General features: G+C 37.8%; 1 protein-coding gene across 1 annotated transcript; it reads left to right on the top strand.

Moving 5' to 3' along the window:
* The first annotated feature begins 695 nt into the window (after nucleotides 1–695).
* On the top strand, nucleotides 696–22,176 carry eif2ak4 (eukaryotic translation initiation factor 2 alpha kinase 4). Its single transcript, XM_044143771.1, has 39 exons — nucleotides 696–1,138; nucleotides 1,278–1,393; nucleotides 1,897–1,999; nucleotides 2,069–2,242; nucleotides 2,533–2,613; nucleotides 2,985–3,118; nucleotides 3,192–3,292; nucleotides 3,386–3,540; nucleotides 4,010–4,548; nucleotides 4,680–4,795; nucleotides 5,626–5,780; nucleotides 5,877–6,310; nucleotides 6,416–6,488; nucleotides 6,974–7,066; nucleotides 7,531–7,653; nucleotides 7,731–7,835; nucleotides 7,913–7,976; nucleotides 8,077–8,156; nucleotides 8,257–8,358; nucleotides 8,442–8,492; nucleotides 8,585–8,821; nucleotides 9,751–9,826; nucleotides 10,088–10,209; nucleotides 10,419–10,468; nucleotides 11,202–11,370; nucleotides 11,923–12,039; nucleotides 12,519–12,584; nucleotides 12,687–12,857; nucleotides 12,943–13,077; nucleotides 13,190–13,297; nucleotides 13,690–13,818; nucleotides 15,975–16,061; nucleotides 16,235–16,347; nucleotides 16,432–16,490; nucleotides 16,629–16,726; nucleotides 17,853–17,921; nucleotides 18,903–18,947; nucleotides 19,909–20,024; nucleotides 21,803–22,176. The coding sequence occupies exons 1-39, from the start codon at nucleotides 1,010–1,012 to the stop codon at nucleotides 21,858–21,860; spliced, it is 4,953 nt and encodes a 1,650-aa protein (XP_043999706.1). The 5' UTR covers nucleotides 696–1,009; the 3' UTR covers nucleotides 21,861–22,176.
* Nucleotides 22,177–22,553: the final 377 nt, after the last annotated feature.

The following is a 22,553-nucleotide window of genomic DNA, read 5'->3' as shown; positions in this document are numbered from 1 at the left end:
GCACAGCATAGCATAGCATAGCATAGCATAGCATAGCATAGCATAGCATAGCATAGCATAGCATAGCATAGCATAGCATAGAAAGTGCACCCTTTTATCAGTGCTTCTGTTTCTTTTATTGTGTGTGCCTGTTCACACCCAGTTGGTCATGGCAGATGGCCGCTCCCACTGAGCCAGTTTCTGCTCAAGGTTTCTTCCTGTTACAGGGAATTTTCTTTTCCACTGTGGTTACATGCATCCTTGGTATGAGGGACTGCTGCAAACTCACAATGTGAATGATTGTTTACTGTTACTACATATTCGTCCAGGGGTGAATGTTTAAAGTCAATGACTTTAAGCAATCTGTAGATTTTCTAAAACAAAACAAAAATTTTTGTAACTAAATATGTATGTGTGTGTATATATATATATATATATATATATATATATATATATATATATATATATATATATATATATATATATATATATATATATATATATATATATATATATATATATATATATATATATATATATATATATATATATATATATATATATATATATATATATATATATATATATATATATATATATATATATATATATATATATATATATATATAAGTGAAATTACAATAAGTTTCTTAGTTTTATTTCATGCATATAAATTGACTCAATGGAAAGACTCTCAGCATCAGAACCAAGTCATCACCGCTCTCTATAGGTCATTTTTGGAAACGCCACGTGGTGACGTTTCACATGCGACACTCATCTCTCAACAGGCATGCGCGAGCTGCAACGTTGTTATGGTGGCTCGTGGATAGTTTTAAACTGCAAATTACAGAGTAACGCAACTTAATTTCAATACTTTGTGCTTGTTAAGCTCTAAAGTTTGAGCTTACAGGGTATCGGAGAGCTGGAGGGCTTGCGGAGGACATCTCGGTAGCGGCAGCGCTTCCTCTTTCTGACGCCTGGAAGTGAGAGAGGACTGGGGGGACTGCCATGTAGTTGTAGAGGCATAAGAATGAGTAGTCAGCATACTCCTACAGATGGGACAGAAGACTACACAGTACAGCAGGAACATGAACTAGAAGCACTTGCTTCCATCTTTGGAGATGATTTCGAGGATTTGCGAAACCAAGATCCTTGGAAGGTAATTCGGATACCTGCATTAATTGTAGCTCACTGACAACGATAATGACTAAAACTTGAGATTAAACTTCTTTTAGGTTTAGTAGCCAACTGTGTAATGCCTAATTTCAACTGTAAATGAAATTTGAATTGATTTGCAGGTTAGAAGGCCTCCAGAGATGCACCTCTGCCTGCGGCCCAATGGGCTGAATAATGGGCAGGAGTGTTACGTGACCGTGGACCTGCTGGTGAAATGCCCTCCCACGTACCCGGACGCGTGAGTACAAACCTGAGCTGCTTTTCAGCCTTTTGCTACAAGATGCGCACCAGTTTTGTGAAAACTATCTAAAAATGTGCAATTCTGAGTGCGAATAAGTAATGGGACCTTTGTGAGAACCCTCAGTGTGGGACATGACAGTAACATAAACAGTTCTAGTACTTTTAATAATAAAAGTTCAGATATTTCTAAAATAAAACCAGTAGGCTAAAGTTAAACCAGTAAATAAAAGCACGATTATTGCAAACAATCTTTATTTTTACACATATTAGCAAAAACTTCAGAGAAGATTTTTTATTTTTAACTGGATATTTCAATCCACTTCTTGTATTAAAGCAAGTTATCTAGATTTTATCCTCATTGACTTGCATGAACGGGCAGAATGAGAACAGAAACAGAGATATCCTCCCATGTGCCTGCTTGTGATTAGCCTCAAAGAATTGCAAAGATCCATTGAAGAGGTTGCATCATTAAATGATAAAAATATCATGGGATACCAACAGGCCTCCAGAGCTGGAGCTGAAGAATGCCAAAGGTCTTTCAAATGAGAACCTCCAGAATCTCCAGAGTGAACTAACCAAGCTGGCAGCGGCGCGATGCGGGGAGGTGAGGATAAACCACACAGTTAGATATGGTACACTAATTTCTGGTCATTAACTTGTCTCCCTCTGCCAGGTGATGATTTACGAGCTAGCAGACTACATCCAAGGCTTCCTGAGTGAGCACAACAAGCCCCCGCCGCGGTCTTTTCATGAAGAGATGCTGAAGAACCAGAGGAGGCAGGAAGAGAAAAGAGCCCTGGAGGAGAAACAGAGGATGGACCAGCAGCGCAAGCAGGAAGAGGAAATGGTGAGGAGACAATCTTACTTTGTTACTGTTATGTAAGGCGATGCTCTAATGTGATTCATCTGGTGTTTTTTGTTTTAGTAAAAGCAAAATATTAAGCATTAAAATGTGTTTTATTCAGTTCTTCCCTTGTTTTAAGTTGGCTTTTCTGTGCATTTCAATCAAAACCATTAAGCACTTGTCCCCTGAATGGGAGACATAAAATCTGAATCTGGTTGCATATTTAAGATAGTACACTTTATTTATAATATTTTATATCCATTATATCAAGTGTTTCATATTTATCTTTGTAGGAAAAAGAGATCATGGCTGTAATCCAAAAGAGAGAAGAGGAGAAGCGAGAGGAAAAGAAAAGAAAAGAAATGGCCAAACAGGTATTTATCAGTTATGGTCATAGAAACACAGTAAATTGATTTGAATTTACTGATCTTGCGTCACAAAATCTTATGAAACATACAAGAACAGAAGTTTTCACATACTTAAAAAAAACTTCATTGTTGTTTGCAAGACAGACAAAAATATCAGTTAGCTTTTATAGATATCAAAAATATGAACAATCTTGATATACAGAGTAATGGAGCACTTAATTGATTTTATCAAGCAATGTGTAGCATGTTTGTTAATGTCAGCTTACTATACTTGTGTTAGTCTACAAAAAGCATGAAAGCAAATAGGTGAGATATTCTCTTAAAAAATCTAAAAATATTACTGATCATCCCTAATAGTTTTTTTTATATATTTACAGGAGCGACTTGAGAGCATGGAGCAAACTTCGTCAGTGTTGGGGAATCCACCGAGCCCCAGTGGACTAACTACTGAACTGACTGAAGCCAAGAAAGTTATTAACCGTCGTCGCACTACCTCTAATACACGCCACAGGTATTCCACCCTCACATACACTGCCATATCCTCAACATTACTGCAGTAATGCCTGAATTATGTTTGATTTTAGACGCGACACAGTGAATGAAGACAACCACCGCACACAAGAGCTGCTTCACTTCAGCAGCAGCGTTTTTGGAGAACTCTCTGTCCACAAAGGGAAAATGTTAGGTGAGACCTGGCAGACTTGGTTCAAGACCTTTCTTCTATTTTGTAAATATTGCCTATTAGTCATGAGAGAATCTGAGTGTTTGTTTCTGACAGGTGAGAGCGAGCGACTTGGACGGAGTGTTTACTGTGGTTTTGAAGCGAACTCTGGAGAATTTTCTGTGATCTATGAGTGGTCTCTGCGCTGGAACAAGATGGGCAAATTCTTCACCAGCCAGGAGAAAGGAAAACTTGAGAGCTGTAAAAAGCAGGCAAGTAGCTGCTTTTTGGTTTGGTGGTTTGGTGTTTTGTGTTTTAATTTCCTGTTTAAGTACTTTGCAATTTTTATCTTGAAAGGTGAAAATAATCAAAATAATCATTTGTATGGATGTCCTGATCAAGACGTTCGGTCCTATATTCTAGACATTTGTTGATACAGAGTCAAGCACATTTGAGTTTATTTACTTTCTTTACTCTGTATTGTGTCCACCTTTTCTCCTCTTTTATTTATTCCCTTTTTCCTTTTATCTTTTCCCTTTTTTTATTTCTTTCCTTCCTTGTTCTTGTCCTTCCTTATCCTAAATAAATGTTCTCTTTCTTTCTTCTCTGGAAATTTGAATTGGTTTGGAATGCTCTAATGAAAATGTCCAGGAATCCTGGAAATAGCCTCAGACTGCTGGTCCAACTTGGGTTAGCTTAAAACCTTTAACCAGAAACACTTTTTTGTTAAATTTCTTGCAGATTCATGCTGCTGAGAATGAGTTCAACTCCCTCCTGCGACTTGATCATCCAAACGTGGTGCATTACATGGCGCTGTGCTCCACTGAAAAGGAGGAATGCATCGTGGTGAACCTGCTGGTGGAGCATGTGCCTGGGATCAACCTAAACCAAAGCCTGACTAGTGGGACCCCAGTTCCTTTGGATAAACTTTGCCATTACACGGCTCAGTTACTGGCCGCCCTCAACTATCTTCACTCCAACTCTGTGGTCCACAAACAGCTGGGTGCCTCCAGCGTGCTGGTAGACTCTGAGGGGAACATTAGACTGACAGACTACAGCTTATCAAAAAGGTTTGCTGATGTCTGCAAAGAAGACATTTTTGAACAAGCTCGTGTCCGTTTTTCCGAGGATACAGCATTGCCAACAAAAACCGGGAAGAAGGGGGATGTGTGGAACCTGGGGCTGATGCTGCTGGCTCTGAGTCAGGGTAAAGAAGTGAAGGAATATCCAGTTACTGTACCAAGCAGCCTGCCTGCTGATTTTCAGGATTTCCTCCACAAGTATGTATGAACTATCACTTCAAGACTTTCTTGCACTAGTACTTTATGACAAATCTTCTTGGCATTTCTGGGTCTTTTCTTTTTAAAATTTGTTTTATAACAGTTTCAGCCACTATTTTTTTTGTCTTTAGATGCATCTGCCTGAATGATGCTGACCGCTGGACCACTCAGCAGCTTTTGGACCACTCTTTCCTCAAGCCCCCTTCACCTAAAAACCTTCCTCAGTACCAGGACACCATTCCAGAAGGTGAGTTGACAAAATTACTCCAAACTGGAGAACATTAAGTTAAACAAAATTGACTTTTCAGTTGTGATGTTTTATTTTTATTTTCTGTTTGTCAATTTATTCTATCAATCAAATTTTATTTGTATAGCACATTCTGCAGCAAGGCATTTCAAAGTGCTTTACATCGTAACAAACACAGAAACACAATGCAACATAGAATCAACAATCAAAACACAACATTAAGTCAAGTGCCATCAATAAATTTGTAATTGATTACATTTCAAATACAATTCTAAACAGGTGGGTTTTAATTTGAGATTCAAAATAAGTCAGTGTTTCAGCTGTTTTACAGTTTTCTGGAAGTTTATTCCAAATTTGTGGTGCATAGATGCTGATGCTCTATTGTGTTTTTGTCTTTGTACAGCACTTTGGTGCAGTTTTAACCTGTTTTTAAAAGTGCTATCTAAATAAACTTTACATTGATATTGCTAGATTAAGTAAATGTTTATCAAAACATTCTACATAGGCATGGTTCAATGAGAATTGATACAATATAGTGTGGAATGTTTTCTGCTCTGTATGCCTGATTTTGGAGTGTTAGACTGATAGACTGGTTTGGGTTTTGGAAAAAGAGTAAGACTCTCGTGTCACCAATTTTACAAATTTTGTTTAACTTCCATAACATTTGATTCTTTTAGGTTGTCACAGTTCAAATTTAGGTTGTTTTTTGAAGAAGTAAATATAAAGTGGTTGTTTTTTTTTTTTTACTGAGAAATGTTCAAAGCACTGGTGATTGTGGACCATATAACATTTGCAAGTAAAGATTTAACAGAAAATGATTTCTTCTCTAGATCTGGCAGTGGACTTTGGGTCAACCGTTGTTCCCCGCAGCCACATTTTTGATGCTCCGTTCAGCTCAGGGATGCAGAGGCAGTTTTCTCGTTACTTTGATGAGTTTGAGGAACTACAGCTTCTGGGAAAAGGGGCCTTTGGAGCAGTAATTAAGGTAAACACCGTTTTTTTCCCTAAATTGAAATTAAGAGATGTTCATCACCACAATTAAAACTCTATTTTGTTCTGTTTAAATTGGTTTTATACCCAGGTTCAAAACAAGCTGGACGGTTGTTACTATGCTGTGAAGCGAATTCAGGTCAATCCAGCCAGTAAGCAGTTCAGGCGCATCAAAGGGGAAGTGACTCTACTTTCCCGCCTGAACCATGAGAACATTGTTCGTTATTACAATGCCTGGATCGAGCGGCACGAGTTGCCCTCTATGGGAGTGCTGAGCAACAGCGACAGCTCGGAGTCTCAGAGCACGCCCGACAAACATCCCCAGGCACGCGACCCGCCGCGGCGCCTCAATGAGCTCGGCCTGCCTGACAATGTGGAGGACCTCGCCCCGCCTCCGGCCGTGTCAAGCTCTGTGGAGTGGTCCACCTCCATCGAGAGGTCATCCAGTGCCAAGTGCAGCGGGCACCAGTCGAGTGATGAAGATGAAGATGATTATGAGGATGATGTATTTGGTGCTTCGTTTTTGTAAGTTTTTAAAAAAGAATTTTCTTAGAATTTTTTTTTGACAAAATTTTTACACATTTCAAATGTTTCCTGCCCGTTTTTTTTTGTTTGTTTGTTTCCATTCAGACCGTCAGACAGCGACTCGAGGAGTGACATCATTTTTGACAATGGGGATGACAGCACAGACGACATATCAGAAGTCTGAACATTTTCTACATGTTTATTTATTTATCTTTATTACTGTGATGGTGTAGTTTATTTAATACTTTAATGTAATTGTGGGTAGTTGATGATTGAGATATTGTGATAATTATGTAAAAGTCTGACGTGGGTTGAGAGTTAACAATAAGCAGTAGCTGGTTAATTTTTGGAACGGCACATCAGCTGCATTCTTTGGAACAATGTCAAACTATGTGGTCCCAATTAAAATAAATGGTAAATTACATCAACTTATGTAACACTTTTCTATTCATATAGACCACCTTTAAGGCTTTTATACTTGACATTCACCCAAACATACTCTAAAATGCACACATATTGATGCACTGCAGACAGCTTGGAGTTAAACGCCACCATATTCTCACTGTAAGATTTTTGAACTAATAAGCCCCAGTAAATTGTATTCTGTTTTTGCATGGGTAATTTCAGGCTGAAGCTGTAAACATATTGTGTATGTATTTACAGATGGAGCCAAGGAAAAGGCCGACAACAACTGGCACAACTGAGAGCTCAGATTCTGATCGGCATCTTTCTATAGCACATTACTTGTACATACAGGTGAGCGGCTCTTTTCTGATCAACTTTTCCTACTGAACGCTTTGACTTTTACAGTGAATGCTTTGTCTTTAAAAAATCAAAACAAGCTTATTTTAAACATAAAAAACTCTATTTATTCTTAAATTATAACCATATCTTTAGTCTTTATATAGCTTTAGCTTGATTAAAGTTTATTTGAAATTATTACATTGATGTAATAAAAATAATAATCTTACTAAGATTGTTCTTTAACCTTTGCATTTTTATTTTTTGCGGTTTTATTTTTTGCCATTCATTTTTCAGTTTCAGACACTGAATTGCTTGAATTTTCATGTCTTCATCCTCACGATTGTTGTCAGTTGTGTTTCTTCGGCTCTTCAGTTCTGATGATAATCTGATGTAAAGCGGCTTGTGTTGGCATTTTAGTATTAAGTGCATTATAGGTAAATATTGATTGATTTATGATTTTCCTGTGACCCTGACAGATGGAATACTGTGAAAAAAGCACTTTAAGAGACACAATAGATCAAAGTCTATATCTGGACAGAAGTCGTTTATGGAGGCTGTTCAGGGAGATCTTGGATGGTCTTGCTTACATCCATGAGCAGGTTTGGAATCTAAATACACTCTAATGTTAATATTACATAAGTATTCTCAGTCATTTATAATTTTTTATCTCTTCTAGGGCATGATTCATCGGGACTTGAAGCCTGTGAATATTTTCCTGGATTCCCAAGACCATGTAAAAATCGGAGACTTTGGTCTGGCAACAGATCATCCTGCTAATGTGGTATGTTGTGGAGACTACCACAACAGTCTGTAAAATTAGTCATGGTTTGAGCTTTACATTTTTTTTTAATCAAACAGGCAGCAGGTAAATTTGAACTGGAGGACAGCGGCTCAGCTGTGATGCCCAAACCAGACCCTTCAGGTGGAGTTTTGACACACTAAATAACTCTTTAGTTCTGATAACTATGGAAGTTGATTCCCATCCCTGACACAAGCATTTAGTTTTGCATTACTACCTTTAGGTAACATGACAGGAATGGTTGGAACTGCCCTTTATGTCAGTCCGGAGGTCCAAGGAAACACCAAGGCCACATATAACCAGGTAAGAAACTCAAATTCACATTTCTGGCCAAAACCAGAATAATTCAGTCATATTTTGTGTCTTACATCTTAATGTTGACTTCAATCTTATTTTTCCACAGAAAGTTGATCTGTTTAGTCTGGGCATCATTCTCTTTGAGATGTCCTACAGGCCATTTGTGACGGGTGCAGAGCGGATCTCCGTCCTGAACCAGCTACGGATGGTACGTCATGAGAAACAATTTGAGCTAAAGGCTTTTATCTAAACCTGAGTTCTAATTCATTTCTATTTCCTTAAACACTGCAGGAGTCAATTTCCTTCCCAGGAGACTTTCCTGAAAATGAACAAGGAACACTGGTGAGAACTGAACCACAAAATGTGATACAATTCTCTGTCCTCCACACTTTGAAGCTGCACTCTAACAGTATGGTGCCATTCTCCATTGTTAGAGGAAGGTAATAGAGTGGCTGCTGAAGCACGACCCGGCCCTTCGACCCACCGCCCAGGAGTTACTGAAGAGCGAACTGCTACCGCCGCCTCAGATGGAGGAGTCAGAGCTTCATGAGGTGTTGCAGCACACCATGGTTAATATCAATGGCAAGGCTTACCGCACCATGGTGGGGCAGCTGTTTTCCCAAAACACCACACCAGTTATGGATTTTGCTTATGACATGGACATGCACAAGGTACTATTTTCTTTTTTTTTTTTTTACTTATTTTTTATTGAACATTTCTGAACACATACAGTGAAGAGGCACAAGGTACTATTTTCATCTGTGGTTCATACACTCTGTGTCCTTTAGCATTTTGGGAAACCTCATTTATGATGGTGTAAGCATCTGTTGTCATGAGACTCTGTCCAGCTGGCTAACTACGAGATTTATCACCTAACTTTTAAATAAAACTTAGAATATATCAGTGAATAATTAATTAAACTTCTAATGGCCTTTTGTCATATTAAAATCTCCCTAAATGCTCATCAGGATCATATAATAATCAGTGTTTTGTGCAAATTCATTATTTCCTTCTTAAATCTGATGCAATATTCAGTTTTAACAAATGGCAGTCAAAGTCATTTAAAGTGTTTCAGATATGCTCCAGTGGAGCTTTTTCTTAAAATAGGTAACTAGTCCATCACTATGCTAACAAGATGAAATATTCTCACAAAGTACAGAGAATAATTTTGATGTCAGGCATCAAAATTACCTCATTTTGATGCCTGACATCTGTGGCATTTATAGGAAAGCCACAGTCTCAAAGAACTTTGTGTTTTTTTTATTTCAAAACCTTTTTTGTAAGTAAAATATGTTTGAAAAAGTAAATATTTCATAAATAACCTAAAAGTTGGTTATTTATCTTTTTAATTTATAAAAGGGTCATATTAACTTAATTAATTTTAAATTCAAGCAGAAACCTCAGAAATATAAAAGCTGGAGCAAATCTTTGTTCCTTCTTGTTCATTTCCCCCTCTGTACCTGAAGATGTCACTGCAGACTCATTACTTTCACTGTTCTCCCATTTTGTCCTCCCTACCCTGTTTAACAGGCACACAGAAACCTTTTTACGTGTCGTAATGACCCCTCTAACAGAGGTTGTTTGTTTGCTCTCCCTTCAGGGCAACTTCAACTTCAGCAGCTCCAAATTGCAGCAACATGTGTATGAAAGCATCACCAGAATCTTTAAGAAGCACGGTAAGCATACATGTGTGTATGCGAACATGAGTCAGTGTTTACTCATCATCCCGAACTGCTTGCACCCCTTGACCTGCTCTTGGTCTGTTTTGAAGACCCCAACATCTGGTTCAGTGTGAGGCAGCTAAACAATAGGTTCACTGTCAGGCGGCACAGATTTTGTGCATGTGTTTGTGTTGCTTTCCATCCTCAAGCTGTGCTCTTTGTATCTGCTTGCATGTTCTCTTTGAGTTTTATCTTATAGATGTAATGTGTCCTCAGGTGCAGTACGACTTCACACGCCAATGCTCCTCCCCAGAAACAGGAAGTTGTATGATAGCAGCGAGCTGGCCTGCTTTATGGACCACAGTGGAATGCTGGTCACACTGCCCCATGACCTTCATGTGAGTTGTACAAACACATCACACACACTCATGAATGTGTGGTTCAAGTGCAAATGCACATGGTTGGAGGCAGTGATCAGCAGCTGCTTCAGGAAACCCTGAGGACCAAATGTTGTGTCTACAGAGTGATTGATTGCAGCTACGTATTCTCTGACTTTACTGTCATTATTACTGCACAAAGTGTCTCAACCCATTTTTTTCCACTTCAGATGGCGTTTGCACGATTTGTTGCCCGCAACAATGTAACACAACTGAAGAGGTAAAGTTGGTAATTAGTTTTAAAGCCGAACAAGTGTTGATATTCAAAGAGATGATTTTTTTTGTTCTGTTATACCAAGCACAATTTTATTTCTAGAAAAGCTAAGACTAATTAATTCTATTAATATCATATTAATATAACATTTATTGTATTTAACAAAAAAATAAATCACAACCTGATGTCATGAGATATGAGTACAGACATTTAGGGATCATTGCACAGAAATCTGTGAGATCATGTTTGTCCACACAATGCAACGCCATAAACCAAAACATATTTTGTGTTAAGATGCATTAAAGAAAACTTCCCGTTTTCCCTTTCACAGGTCTGATAAGTGATGAAACACTGAAGATTCTGATATTTTTTTTTCTGGATCAGTATATTCATCAAAACTTAAGAACTCATTTTCAGTCTATAAGTGCATCTGTAAGTGCTTCTGTGATAGTGGACATATGCAGTGTTGCATAATCCTGTTAGTCACTCTCTTTTGTTTGGATTCAAAACTCTGCCAAAGAACCTGTTTTCTGTTATTTATGAAGGGAAAATCAGAAATCTTTGTTGACCTGAAAAAGCCTAATTGGTGCATTTGTATGTTTGACTGTGTAAGTTAAAAGGTGAAGTGTGCTGGTCACTGAAGTTAATTTTTCTCCAAACTTAATAAAAGTGTGGGTTTTAAAGACTGAATTCTCATCCTGAGTAGAAGCAAAGTCTCTGAGTGTTCATTTCTGTACAGGTACTGTATTGAACGTGTGTTCCGACCCAGAAAGCTGGATCGTGCACACCCGAGGGAGATTCTGGAGTGCACGTTTGACATCATCACACCTGTCACCAACAGCCTGCTCCCGGACGCCGAGACCATTTACACAGTCTCTGAAATAATCCAGGAGTTTCCTGCTCTTCAGGTTATTTTCACATTTACTGCTGGTATTTTTTCATCCTGTTTCCTCCTCTGGTTTGCTGTTTTCAGATTGAACATTTAGTTTATACGTCATTCATCCATTCTTGTATGTCCTCCTACAAAAATGCCAGCAGCTCTTGTTTTTTCCTCCTCACTTCCCAGTCACATTCCTAACATACCAAAATGTGTGAAAGCATGACTGATTAACATTGTATTTATTGTTTATGTAGTAAATCTACTCTGCTTAACTTTGTCCGCTTCCTTCCCTCCCTGCCAGTACAGTCCATTTCCTGTCTGCATCCATCGCAGCGCTGCGTCAGTCTCCAGCCGCTGCTCTTTTTCCACACCTTATAAACTCAGACAGCCTTGTGTCTAGCCTCTATTACATCCCTCATGCATCCTGTTTCTGATCCTCTGCACTGTCCCGGTCTTTGTGCGAAAGCTTTAAAGAATGTTTGCTGCCGGACACAACAGTTATTATTCACTGAGGTGCTCATTGTGTGAAGATGGACTGTAATTGCAGCTGAGGGGGTTAAAGGTGTGTTTGTGTTTGCAGGAGAGGAACTATAACATCTACTTGAACCACACCAGCTTACTGAAGGCCATCCTACTCCACAGTGGCGTCCCGGAGGACAAACTGAGCCAGGCATCCAGCATACTCTGTGATGCTAGGGTTAGTCCAGCTTATATTACACATGAGATTACACGGATGAAACTGTTTAGTATGTTTTAAGTCAAACGGAATATTCAGTTTTAAGCTGTGATTATTTATGTGATAAAAATGCAATGTGTCATGTCCCTGCTGAAATGAAATTTAAATAATTAAATCATAAAAGAGTATCATAAGTGTGACCTTGTTTAAAAAGAATTGCATAATGAATATCTCAGTTTTAAAGAAGCTGGGCATAAACGAATAGCTATAAACCTCAGTTAAATAAAGCAATTTGTATACAAAAACTGTATACAAATTCTAATTCTCTAATTTCTATTTTGTTACACAAATAATGACATGTTGTATGTTTATCATATGAGATATTGACTTAATTTTAGATACAGTTAGATTTATTGGTGGTAAAATGCAAAATATTTAAAATTAAAATGTTTTTTTTCTGTAAGTAATGTAACATTAACTTTATTACACATTTGCTGCAGAATGAAAAGCTGACTAGAGGTGAGGTTGAGGCAAAGTTCTGCAACTTTTCCCTTTCAACCAACACTGTAAGTGTACTCTTGGTGCCTTTAGATATGTTCAGCTTTGAATGGAGATTTTTGCATATCAAGCATGGACAAACCAAAACTCTCCTTGTGTTGTGTTTTCAGCTGCAAACACTGTACAAGTACATAGAGCAGAAGGGCAGTCTGCAAGAGCTGGCACCGCTGCTGACATCGCTCACCAAACAGAAGACAGCTGTCACTCAGCTGGCCAAGCAGGGCCTCAAGGACCTGGAGGAGCTCACCGTCCTCCTGAAAAGACTGGGTGTTAAACTAAAGGTAATTTTGAGTTTTAAAGCAGCAAAAAAATCATTAGCTATCTATGTTTTCTTATGTTTTTAATGCAGGTTTTTCTATTTTATAGGTTATTGTTAACTTAGGTTTGGTGTACAAGGTGCAGCATCACTCTGGAGTCATCTTCCAGTTTGTGGCGTTTATCAAGAAACGAAAGCGAACTGCACCAGACATCATAGCTGCTGGAGGACGGTATGATCACCTGGTAGGTTTTAGAGTCAATCACCAACATTTCCAATCCAAAATCATAACACAGCACATGAGTCAGTGTTGTTGATATGTCCCACTTATTTTGTCTTTTTAATGTTTTTGTTTAGATCCTGGAATTCCGAGGACCAGCTTCCACTGTGCCGGTCCCCAACGCGGTGGGGGCCAGCATTGCTCTGGACAAAGTCTATGCTGCCTTGGCCAATATGGAGGAGCCAGTGAGAGAGACAGACACACATACAGTATAACTACAGAAATCTGACATTCCTAATGAAGGAGCAGCAGGCAGAGTTTCATATTTAATGACACCTTTTTGCAGCCATCGGCCGCCATAGTGCCACTTTTAGAAACACGTTAATGACTATGATCATTGCACATTGTCACTCCCAGGAGTTATTTAAGGGGGCACAGCAATTCATCTCTATTTTATATTCAAAAAGTGAAACTTAGTAATTTATGTTTTATTTTAACTCCTAACAATAAGCATTTCTAATATTTGTCTTTACAATATTTATATATATATATATATATATATATATATATATATATATATATATATTATTATTTTTTGCTCTAATTAGTAATTAATTATATTTGTTCTTTGTTTTAGCCAGTGGTGAGTTCCTGTGATGTCCTGGTGGTCCCAGTGGGACATTCCTCAATGTCCAAAGCCATTAGTGTTGTCCAGAAGTTGTGGAGCTCAGGCGTTTCTGCAGACCTTGCCTACGATGTGTTACAGGTCAGCAGGCTGACTTGATTGTGTATGAAAAATATGACAAATAAGCAATAATATTTAATGAAATTTGTATCAAACAAAAATGTGATTGCAAACCTGCTATCCCAGCAGGGCCACACTGCGACACCGCCAGCACGTTTCCGAATGTAGTCCCGCTAAAAAAAATTCCTTCTGTAGATTCTTGAGTTTTTTTGTATTAATTGTATGGCCTTTATAAGATTCTATAATTAACTTTAATAGAACCTACTATTCTACCACGTATTAATGATAAAACTAAATCGGAAAGGTTGTGAGAAAGAAAGAACAGTCTAAAAAGTCTTGATGCATACAAAATATGCAAGCTTTCTTTTTTCTCATGAATGTGTGATCATACCAGTTTTTTAGGTGTTTTGTTCTTACTATTGTTGGTGCTTGCCTATTATGGCCATATCAAGCATTGTAAGAAATATGTTTCACTTTACCACCAAATTGCTCAGCAGTTTAGCCAAATACCACATGAGCGTAAAATATTTTTATAGGCAGCCAGACCATTGCAGGATATAATACCCCTGCTATCCTTCTCCCCATATCCTGTCTGTCTCTCTGCTGCACCAATCCAATAAAACCAAAAATGCTGAGAAAGACACAGAAAAGTAATACATGTCAAGAAGAACTCTGGTAACGAAAGTACAAGCAATAACACAGAAATTTTCATTAAAGCAAACTCTTAGATATACACCCTTCTTCTTTCTGTTTAGGGATGCAATTTTACCCTGCAGTCTCGAAAAACATTTAATGATTACCAACAAAGCCTTTTGTATACCAAAACTCAACCCCACATTTATTTTTGTAGATTTGGTTAAACTTATTGAAATGCAATAATCTCTTCCTGCCTACAGAGGGCAACACCTGACTTACTGCAGGAAGTTGTTGCTTTTGTCCTCAGATGTATGCTCATAGTGGTATTTGTCAGAAAATAGGCAAACTCAAATGTCACAGAGTTGTTTAGCTAACTGGTGGTGTTTTATCAGAACCACTTTTCAGAAAATGCTTTGAATTCTGATTTGCAATAATTTGACTGAATTTGGAAGTTTGGCCAAGCTGAGATCACGCCCATCAATATGAAGGTGTTCATAGTAATGACTAGGAGTTCTGGTGCCATACTTCTGTCACAATCTTTATTTGACAAGCAGCCTGCCAACCACTGCCCAGTACCAGTATTTTAATCCTTCCTCTATTCTTCCTCCACTCAACAGAACGTATTGTCTAAACTTTCCATCAGTGCAGTCAATATGTGCTTTAAATGTTCTCATTGTCTTTTGTAGTAGTGCGTCAGTATTCTGAAGCAATTAGGAAAGTTTGACTCTTGCTTAAAACAATTATATTGCCAATTACAGTTTCTTGTTGATTATGCATGAACCAGAAAAAAGCTTTTATCTTTTTACTTTTTTGTAGACTTCTCAGGCGTAAATCCCCTCTTGTTAGACCTGTTAATGCTGCTCATGTGGTTGCATATTAACAGAAATAATCCACAGCTTTTATCCATGCTTTGGTGATGGTTTCACTCTTTATTTGCCTAATATGGCAAACCTGCCTCTGTGGTGTCAGCTAAGGGCTTTCAGGCGATAACTTACCTTTGACATAATGCAGTCAGAGAGAGGTTGTGAGAAAAGACGAAACATAAAAGTTATACCATGACAAGGCAAATAGCTTAGAAAATGAAATATACCCTAAGACCGCTAAAAAACATTTATATAGAAATATCAGCCAACTGAAGAGAAAGTCAATTTACTGTTTACAGTGTATGCACTCTGTACTTATTTAGGTCTTATTTTGCATAAATTGCTGCATAGAGCTCACCAGCCTTGAGCAGGAGTGCAACACTGTGCAAATGGCTACAGCAGAATTCACTTCATGAGGTTCTGATTCTGCATTTATGTTGCATTTCCTTCTTTAATCAAGATTCTTGCTTTCTTGTTCTGTAATAGCTCTTGTACTTGGTTTGAGAGCTGTAAGCTGGCTGAGGGGTGTAGTTCTTAGACATTCAAGACTCACACAGGCCAACCTTGTTGAGTACCAACAGTGAAAGCTCTGTTACATTTTATTTTGGACATTTAAAGCTGAGATGATCCTTTTAAAGCGAATACAAAATTAATCTTTTTGTCACTTTGCGTGTTCAGTCTCAGGAGACACTGTTGGAGCACTGCAGACTGGCTGGCATTACTTGCATGGCACTTGTTTCTGACAAAGATGGAAACTATGTGAAGGTAAATCTGGATTTTTTTGTTGTTGTTTCGCCAACATCTAAGGTGTATTGTGATTTGAGAATAAAACTGTTTTGTGTGTTTTCTGCAGAAAGCATTAGTGTTGAAGATAACTGTGCATGAAATACCTGAATGTTTTTGAATGGCAGGATGTTAGAAGAATTCTGTGTTCCCAGGTGAAATCCTTTGAGAAAGACAGGCAGTCCGAGAAGAGAATTCCAGAGTGGGACTTGGTGGACCACATCATTCAGAAATGCCGGACCAAAATATCTGACGAGAGAAGCATCAGGTAAAGAAATCTGTGCAACTCAGGTTGCTCAAAAAGATTTCTGAGGTTTTCCATGTCATGAATTCTCTTTTTGTTCCCCTGCAGAGAAATGACTGAGAGCATAAGCCTCCAGAACCCTAAAGGATCACAGCTTAACAACACTGGTATTGAGAAGCCTCAACGGTCTTACAGCACCGTAACACAAACCGCTTTCTGTTTTCATACAGTTGGGCTGTAACTCAGATAAACGTGTTCCTGCCCAGTCCTCTAATAACATGGTAAATGTGAAAAACTGTTTTCAGGGTCTTTGGAGCAACATGGCAGTAGCACAAACATGAACGTCAACGTCATCAGTCCAGAGAAAGTTTCCGCAAGTGCAAGAAGACGATATGAGGCTCAGGTTATTAATATCCAAACAACACCTTCACTTTATCTACCAAATCAATTTCTGAATGTTTTAGATAAACATATTTAAAATGTCTATTTTAGAGATGTACCAATAAGATATTTTTTGTGGCCAATTTCAGATATTTAGTTTTGAAAACCTCAAAATTATAATTTTAGCAATTCCTGATTTCTTATTGAAGAATAAAGCAATTATCTATCAAAAGCAGACCAACATTTAGGAATGTTGGACTTTTTGCATCTCTACAAATCTAACAAAAAAGTAAAATCCTTATGCAGACGAAAACTAAAAAGCTTTTCTTACATGTTCATACTTTAACCTGTAAAAATTTGCTATGAACTTTGCATCTCCAAAATGAACTAGTTCTTACCTATTTGTTATAATTTTCTAAAATAAAGTGAAAGAATATGTCTGTTTGAAATGACAGCAGTAGGTGGAATATCAGTTTTCATTGCACTGTATTTGGAATCTGGCCTATGTCAGCTTATTATCAGAAATCTGGTGGATCCACCAATTGAAAATCAGATAGCCAAAGAGCTGCCAAAATGTTGGTCAAGCATAAAATCCTGGAATTCCAGATGATTTTCTCTCTGCAGCTCTAAAACACTTTCATCCTGTATCATTTGTATGCATTTTTTCACACAGGCATTTAATATTGGATTAAAAGTCTCTTGCTGCTTTTATTTTTTTCTGCTCTGATTAACAAGATATGCTCTTTTTAACACTACACACTGTTTATAACTACACCCAAAGCCAGATAACTAAATGCTGTTTTCTTAACACCTATCTTAACTTGCAACATACGTGGTTTTTAAACATCCAAACTGGGTAAAGTCACAGCTATGAAGTAGAAACATAGTCACAACTATAGGGAAACGTAGCTGTGACTGTTTCTCTAATGAAAAGCTGCTTCATAGCTTTTCATTTTCTTGTTTCTGTGAGAGAGCATTATTCTAGTTAAGAAAATATTTCCTGTAGCTCAAAGTCATCCCAGAAGTTTGTTTAGAAAAAGATTCTATGTGAAAATATTTTTTTCGAGATATTTTATTTTCACGGGGAGAACTATTATTTGATGTTTCCTTTTCTCCTATGTATGCCATATTTGTTTCCCTTTCTTCAGATTCAGACCAGATTACAGAATCTGGGGAGCAATTTGCAGAACAAGAGCAACAACATTGAGGTCATTGCAGTAAGTTCACTGTTTCTTTATTTTGTTATTTTCTCTTCCACCTTATCTGCTCAATTCATGTGTAAAATCACAGAACAGAGAAAGGATTTTTGATGGCTAAAACAGCAAACATCATGGAGAGTAGCGCCCTTCTATAGTCACGCTTCGATCCCCCGCTGGTGGAGAGATGGCTGTGAATCCATTCCAGTAGCCGCAGAACAATACACACCCCAGAGAAGGCAGCTTGCCTAACCTTGTTGGATGTGGGGGGTTGGGTGTAAATGGCTGCCATATTGAGTTTATTTACAGTTGTATTGCAGATTAGGCCCTGATATCCATGGATAAACCTTCCCGCTTGCCTTAATTATAATGGGGCTGCATATTTCAGGAACATGCCTGAGCCCTGTTTGAATCTAAACTGCATCTCTGCTGCAGCACTACACAGGAGCTGGTGAAACATAACAGGCTTTATGAGTTTGATGCTGTGAGCAGCTCTGAGTCTTTGTAGTATTATTATATATATATATATAACCCTGTTAATATTACATAATAACAGGGTTCCTCAGCAGCAGAAACTAAAATAAATATTAGTATTTCAAAATTTCATATTCCTTTTTTTGTGATGTAAAAGATCAGATAAAGTCATTAAGATTAAGTGAACAGACACAGAAACTAAATGTGATGTGTGAAAAATAAAATCATCAAAAGTCATTCCTTCCATTCACCCACCTTTCTGAACTTTTATATTTATACTTTGAGAGCATGTCCAAATGGATAGAGGATTCTGGAAAAATATGGTCAAACATGTAGGAACCTTGAGCCTAATTGTCCACCTGTCAGTCTGGAATGCAGCAGAATGAATCCAACAAGCCATTAGGCCTCTTTGCACAATAACAGTATCGGTCTAAATATGTAATGCATTGTGTTCTGTGGAGTTCCATGTTTACTTAGAGTGTGAGATAAGGCTCTGTTTTGAAACTTCTCTTGTTTTTCATTCCGCAGGTGGACCTGCAGAAGGAAACGCTGATAAACTTCCTGTCTCTGGAGGTGGGTTCCGCACTAGCTTCATCAAAAGCACAGCACAGTTCATAAAATTTTTGGATCCCAGTGAGGATTGTGAGGGAGGGAGGGTGGGGAAGGAAAGAATGGCCAGCAAACGTCCAAGATCCTAGACAGGAAAAGGGAATCCCGTCTCCTTCCTTTGCAGCCGTGCCCCATGAGAAGCAAAGTGAGGAAACTCCTCTGCATGTTTCCATAGATGAAAAAAAAAGTCTAATTTGGCAAACATAGGTGACCGACATGTGCTGCATTTAACAAAACACACTGTTAGGAGGTGTTTATATTCACATTCCAAACTCCTTTCTGGGACCTTTTGCTCATAAAGTTTCAGTTTCCCTTCTACGAAGTCTAATTATAAAGTGAAGAAACGCAGAGAAGGTCAGGGAATGCTCTTAAAACAATGGTTAAATAAGCAAAAGCCTGACCCAGTCACTCATACAGATTTTCCTTTTCTACACATGTTTAAGGCAACAGAAAGGATGCATTAAGCACATGAATGTACATGGTATTTGTTGTCGATGGCTGTCTAAATTAGCTAAAAAAAACTCACTCAAATCTGTAAACGTATGATGATGGCTTAAAATAAGGAACAGCTTGTAGACTGCATTACAGTATATGATATAGAGCACCTTGGGAAAGTCTATTTCTTGAATTTTCCAAAAAGCAAGAACTGTATGTATGTATACTAACAGGACTTCATATGATGAAGTGCAAGAAAATCTGAAAAATTTTGCATCTCCTCTCTGCCTCCTGCTCCACACCCCTCGAAACTACCCCTACAAAAAAAAAAAAAAATCATTCCTCTTCTGATTTTAATTACGGCATTAATTCTTTTTCTGGGTTTGTTTTTGTTCAGTTTGTGTGTCTGTTCTGGTTGACAGTCATTCAGTCTTTATTATTATTCAGATCGGGTTGTTTTCAAGTTTGCTTTTTATATTTCTATTTCCAGTTTGACAGTGAAGAACAATTCAACAGCAGCGTCAAGACTCTGCTGTCCCGTCTCCCAAAGCAGCGCTACCTGAAGTCCATCTGTGATGAGATCCAACATTTTAAGATTGTGAAAAGGTTAGTTGTTAGTTTTAGTAACTAACAGTGAACTAAAAATGTGCAAAAAGTTCTTTTTTTTCCCAGCCGCTCCTGCAAATCTAGAATGTAGAGTCTCTCACTTAGTATTTGTGGATATAGCAATGTCTTGGGAAGAATATTCTCTTTTTTGATCACCCTTTAATTTTCTGAGGAAGAGGAAATCTTACTTTTTCACCAATCATACCTTCACAATTTTAACTTGATTTTCTTTTGTTTTGTTTTTTAAACTAATCAATCAATTTTGTCCAATTTTCAGTGGTACATACAAACTCACCAAATGTTTCCTCAAATAATAAGTTACATAATTTTTCTGTTTCTCACATGTCATTTCGCCCTAAAAAATTACTTTAAATTAATGTAAATGTTGTTGGACAGTAAGATAAAATATCTCTTCCTTCATTTAGCTCAGAAATAGATGATGCTGTTGGTTTAATGAAGAGAAGTCAGTTCAACTAACTTGTTGTTTATGCTCACCAACATAAACATCTTTGTAGCACTGGAATTTATTATCTGTAGGAGGATGCTGATTAGCTTATTTTTAATTAAAAAGGTTTTTAGGATTTCTAGTACTAGACTTTCATAATATATGTTCTTAAATACTTACATAAAAAATTTAAACTTGTTTTGGCTAAAAAAAAGAAGCAAAAACTAAGTAGGTAAATAGGTTAAAGGATGATTAAAAAAACAACCATATAAAACCTCCTTTGTAGGCAACTGCCACGCCCCAACACCAGGTGTAACGGTGACAGCCAGAGGTTCAAAGAGCGCTGTTAGACAGATAACCACCACCTTGAAGAACACTAAATCCCCTGTTGATCCTGTTTCCTGAGGTGAAATCTGGAAAAGGATTCGCCTTGTTTGGTTTTCTGGCGTCTGGATCATAACACCTCAGCTGTCCGACGCAGGCCAGCTCCCCAGAGCCAGTATCATGAATGAGACAGCAACAGGAAAAATCAAAGTCTCTCCAACGCAGTTGGTTTCAATTTCCCATCTCTGCCTTGTGTTTGCGTTGCTGTTTAGGGGGAGCACAAGGCCTCACTTATAAACCGAGCCACAGAGCCAGAGACGATGTATACATTTTGCATCTGTTTTTTATCCTTTCGTGTACATGTTTTCATTGAATGTGAGGGACAGGCAGCTGAGGCCAGATGAGCGGGGTAAAAGGTTTTCACATCAGTCACCTTGCTGCAGCGGAATCATAAACTAAACTTATCTTGGACAGGTTTAAAGGCAGTGACCTTTTGTTTGAGTCAGAACTATTGCATATAAACCGACATCTTCACTGCTGTTTCAACTCGCCCACAGCCATTCTGGCGGCTCTGAAAGGCTGTTCTTAGACAGTTAACATAATTATTATAGGTGTGGGGCTTTTCTTAGTTTTTTTTTGTTTGTTTTGTAAAAAAAAAATAAAAAACAGAAAGACAACTTTTAGCTGAGGTTATTTTCTACCTTCCTCCTGTACTTACCGTAGTTGTTGGATTTATTTATTTAGCTTGGTAACTTCACAAGTAGTTTTTATGACTCACATAGGGGTTTTGTTCAAATATACTGCGACTTGCAAGGCTCTGTCTCTTTTGAGATGTGCTCCTGGCAGAGTTACATCCTCTTGCTAAACAGGACTTACTTCTTAATAAAGTTCCCGGAAAACCTCCTGGCTAAATTTCATTGTTCTGATTTTGAAATGTTCCATTTGGATGTCGAGTATACGTTTTTTTTCCCCCTTCTCAATATAACAAACACATGTTGTCCTTTTTCAGGGTGGCTGTGGTGGTCTTGTACAGCTATAAAGATGACTACTACAAGATCCTTTTGTGAGAATCAAAGACTGCATTTTATCCTCAGACCTGCAGGATCTGCTCAAAGATTGGACAGATTTTCCATTTGGGACAAAAATACAAGCTCCAAAAACACAGGAGACTCTTCTTTTATCATGTTGAACAGTTCTTTAGCTCCAAACTCTGAACATTTCCCAAAAACTTTTTCGTGTTTTCAGGCAGAAAGAAGAGGTTTAATGGACTTTGTTGCCTTAATACAGATTTCTGGAAGGAAAAGGGCTACTTGTTGCAGATTATGTTTCATGAGCAATAGATGGAGGGAATAAATATTATTTTCCCACGCTTTGACTTTGTTTTTTTTGTTTGTCTGTCCAGAGTATAAACAGACATCATCCGTGGTGAACATTATGAACGTCATGTTTTACCTCAAAAGTTGTTTGGGGATGTTTTTGAGTCCTTTGAAATCTGTTTATATATTTTTATGCAAACAAAAAATATATGAGCATAATTAAATTCATCAATCCATCAATTCTTTCGGAAAAAAAACTAGCAACACCCCTAGTAAAGATGTGCAAAAAGTCTTGAAATACAGATAAATTAAAAAATATGGAACGTTGCATAAAAGTGCAATATTTCTCACTAGTTAACTCAGAAAATGAAACTTCTATATCACATATAATCAGCACACAAAGTGATGTATTCCTTGTTGTCCTCTTGTTATTTTATGCTTGTT

Source organism: Gambusia affinis, linkage group LG16, assembly GCF_019740435.1.
Source record: "Gambusia affinis linkage group LG16, SWU_Gaff_1.0, whole genome shotgun sequence".
Taxonomy (NCBI): domain Eukaryota; kingdom Metazoa; phylum Chordata; class Actinopteri; order Cyprinodontiformes; family Poeciliidae; genus Gambusia; species Gambusia affinis.
This window is presented reverse-complemented; position numbering and strand designations above follow the sequence as displayed.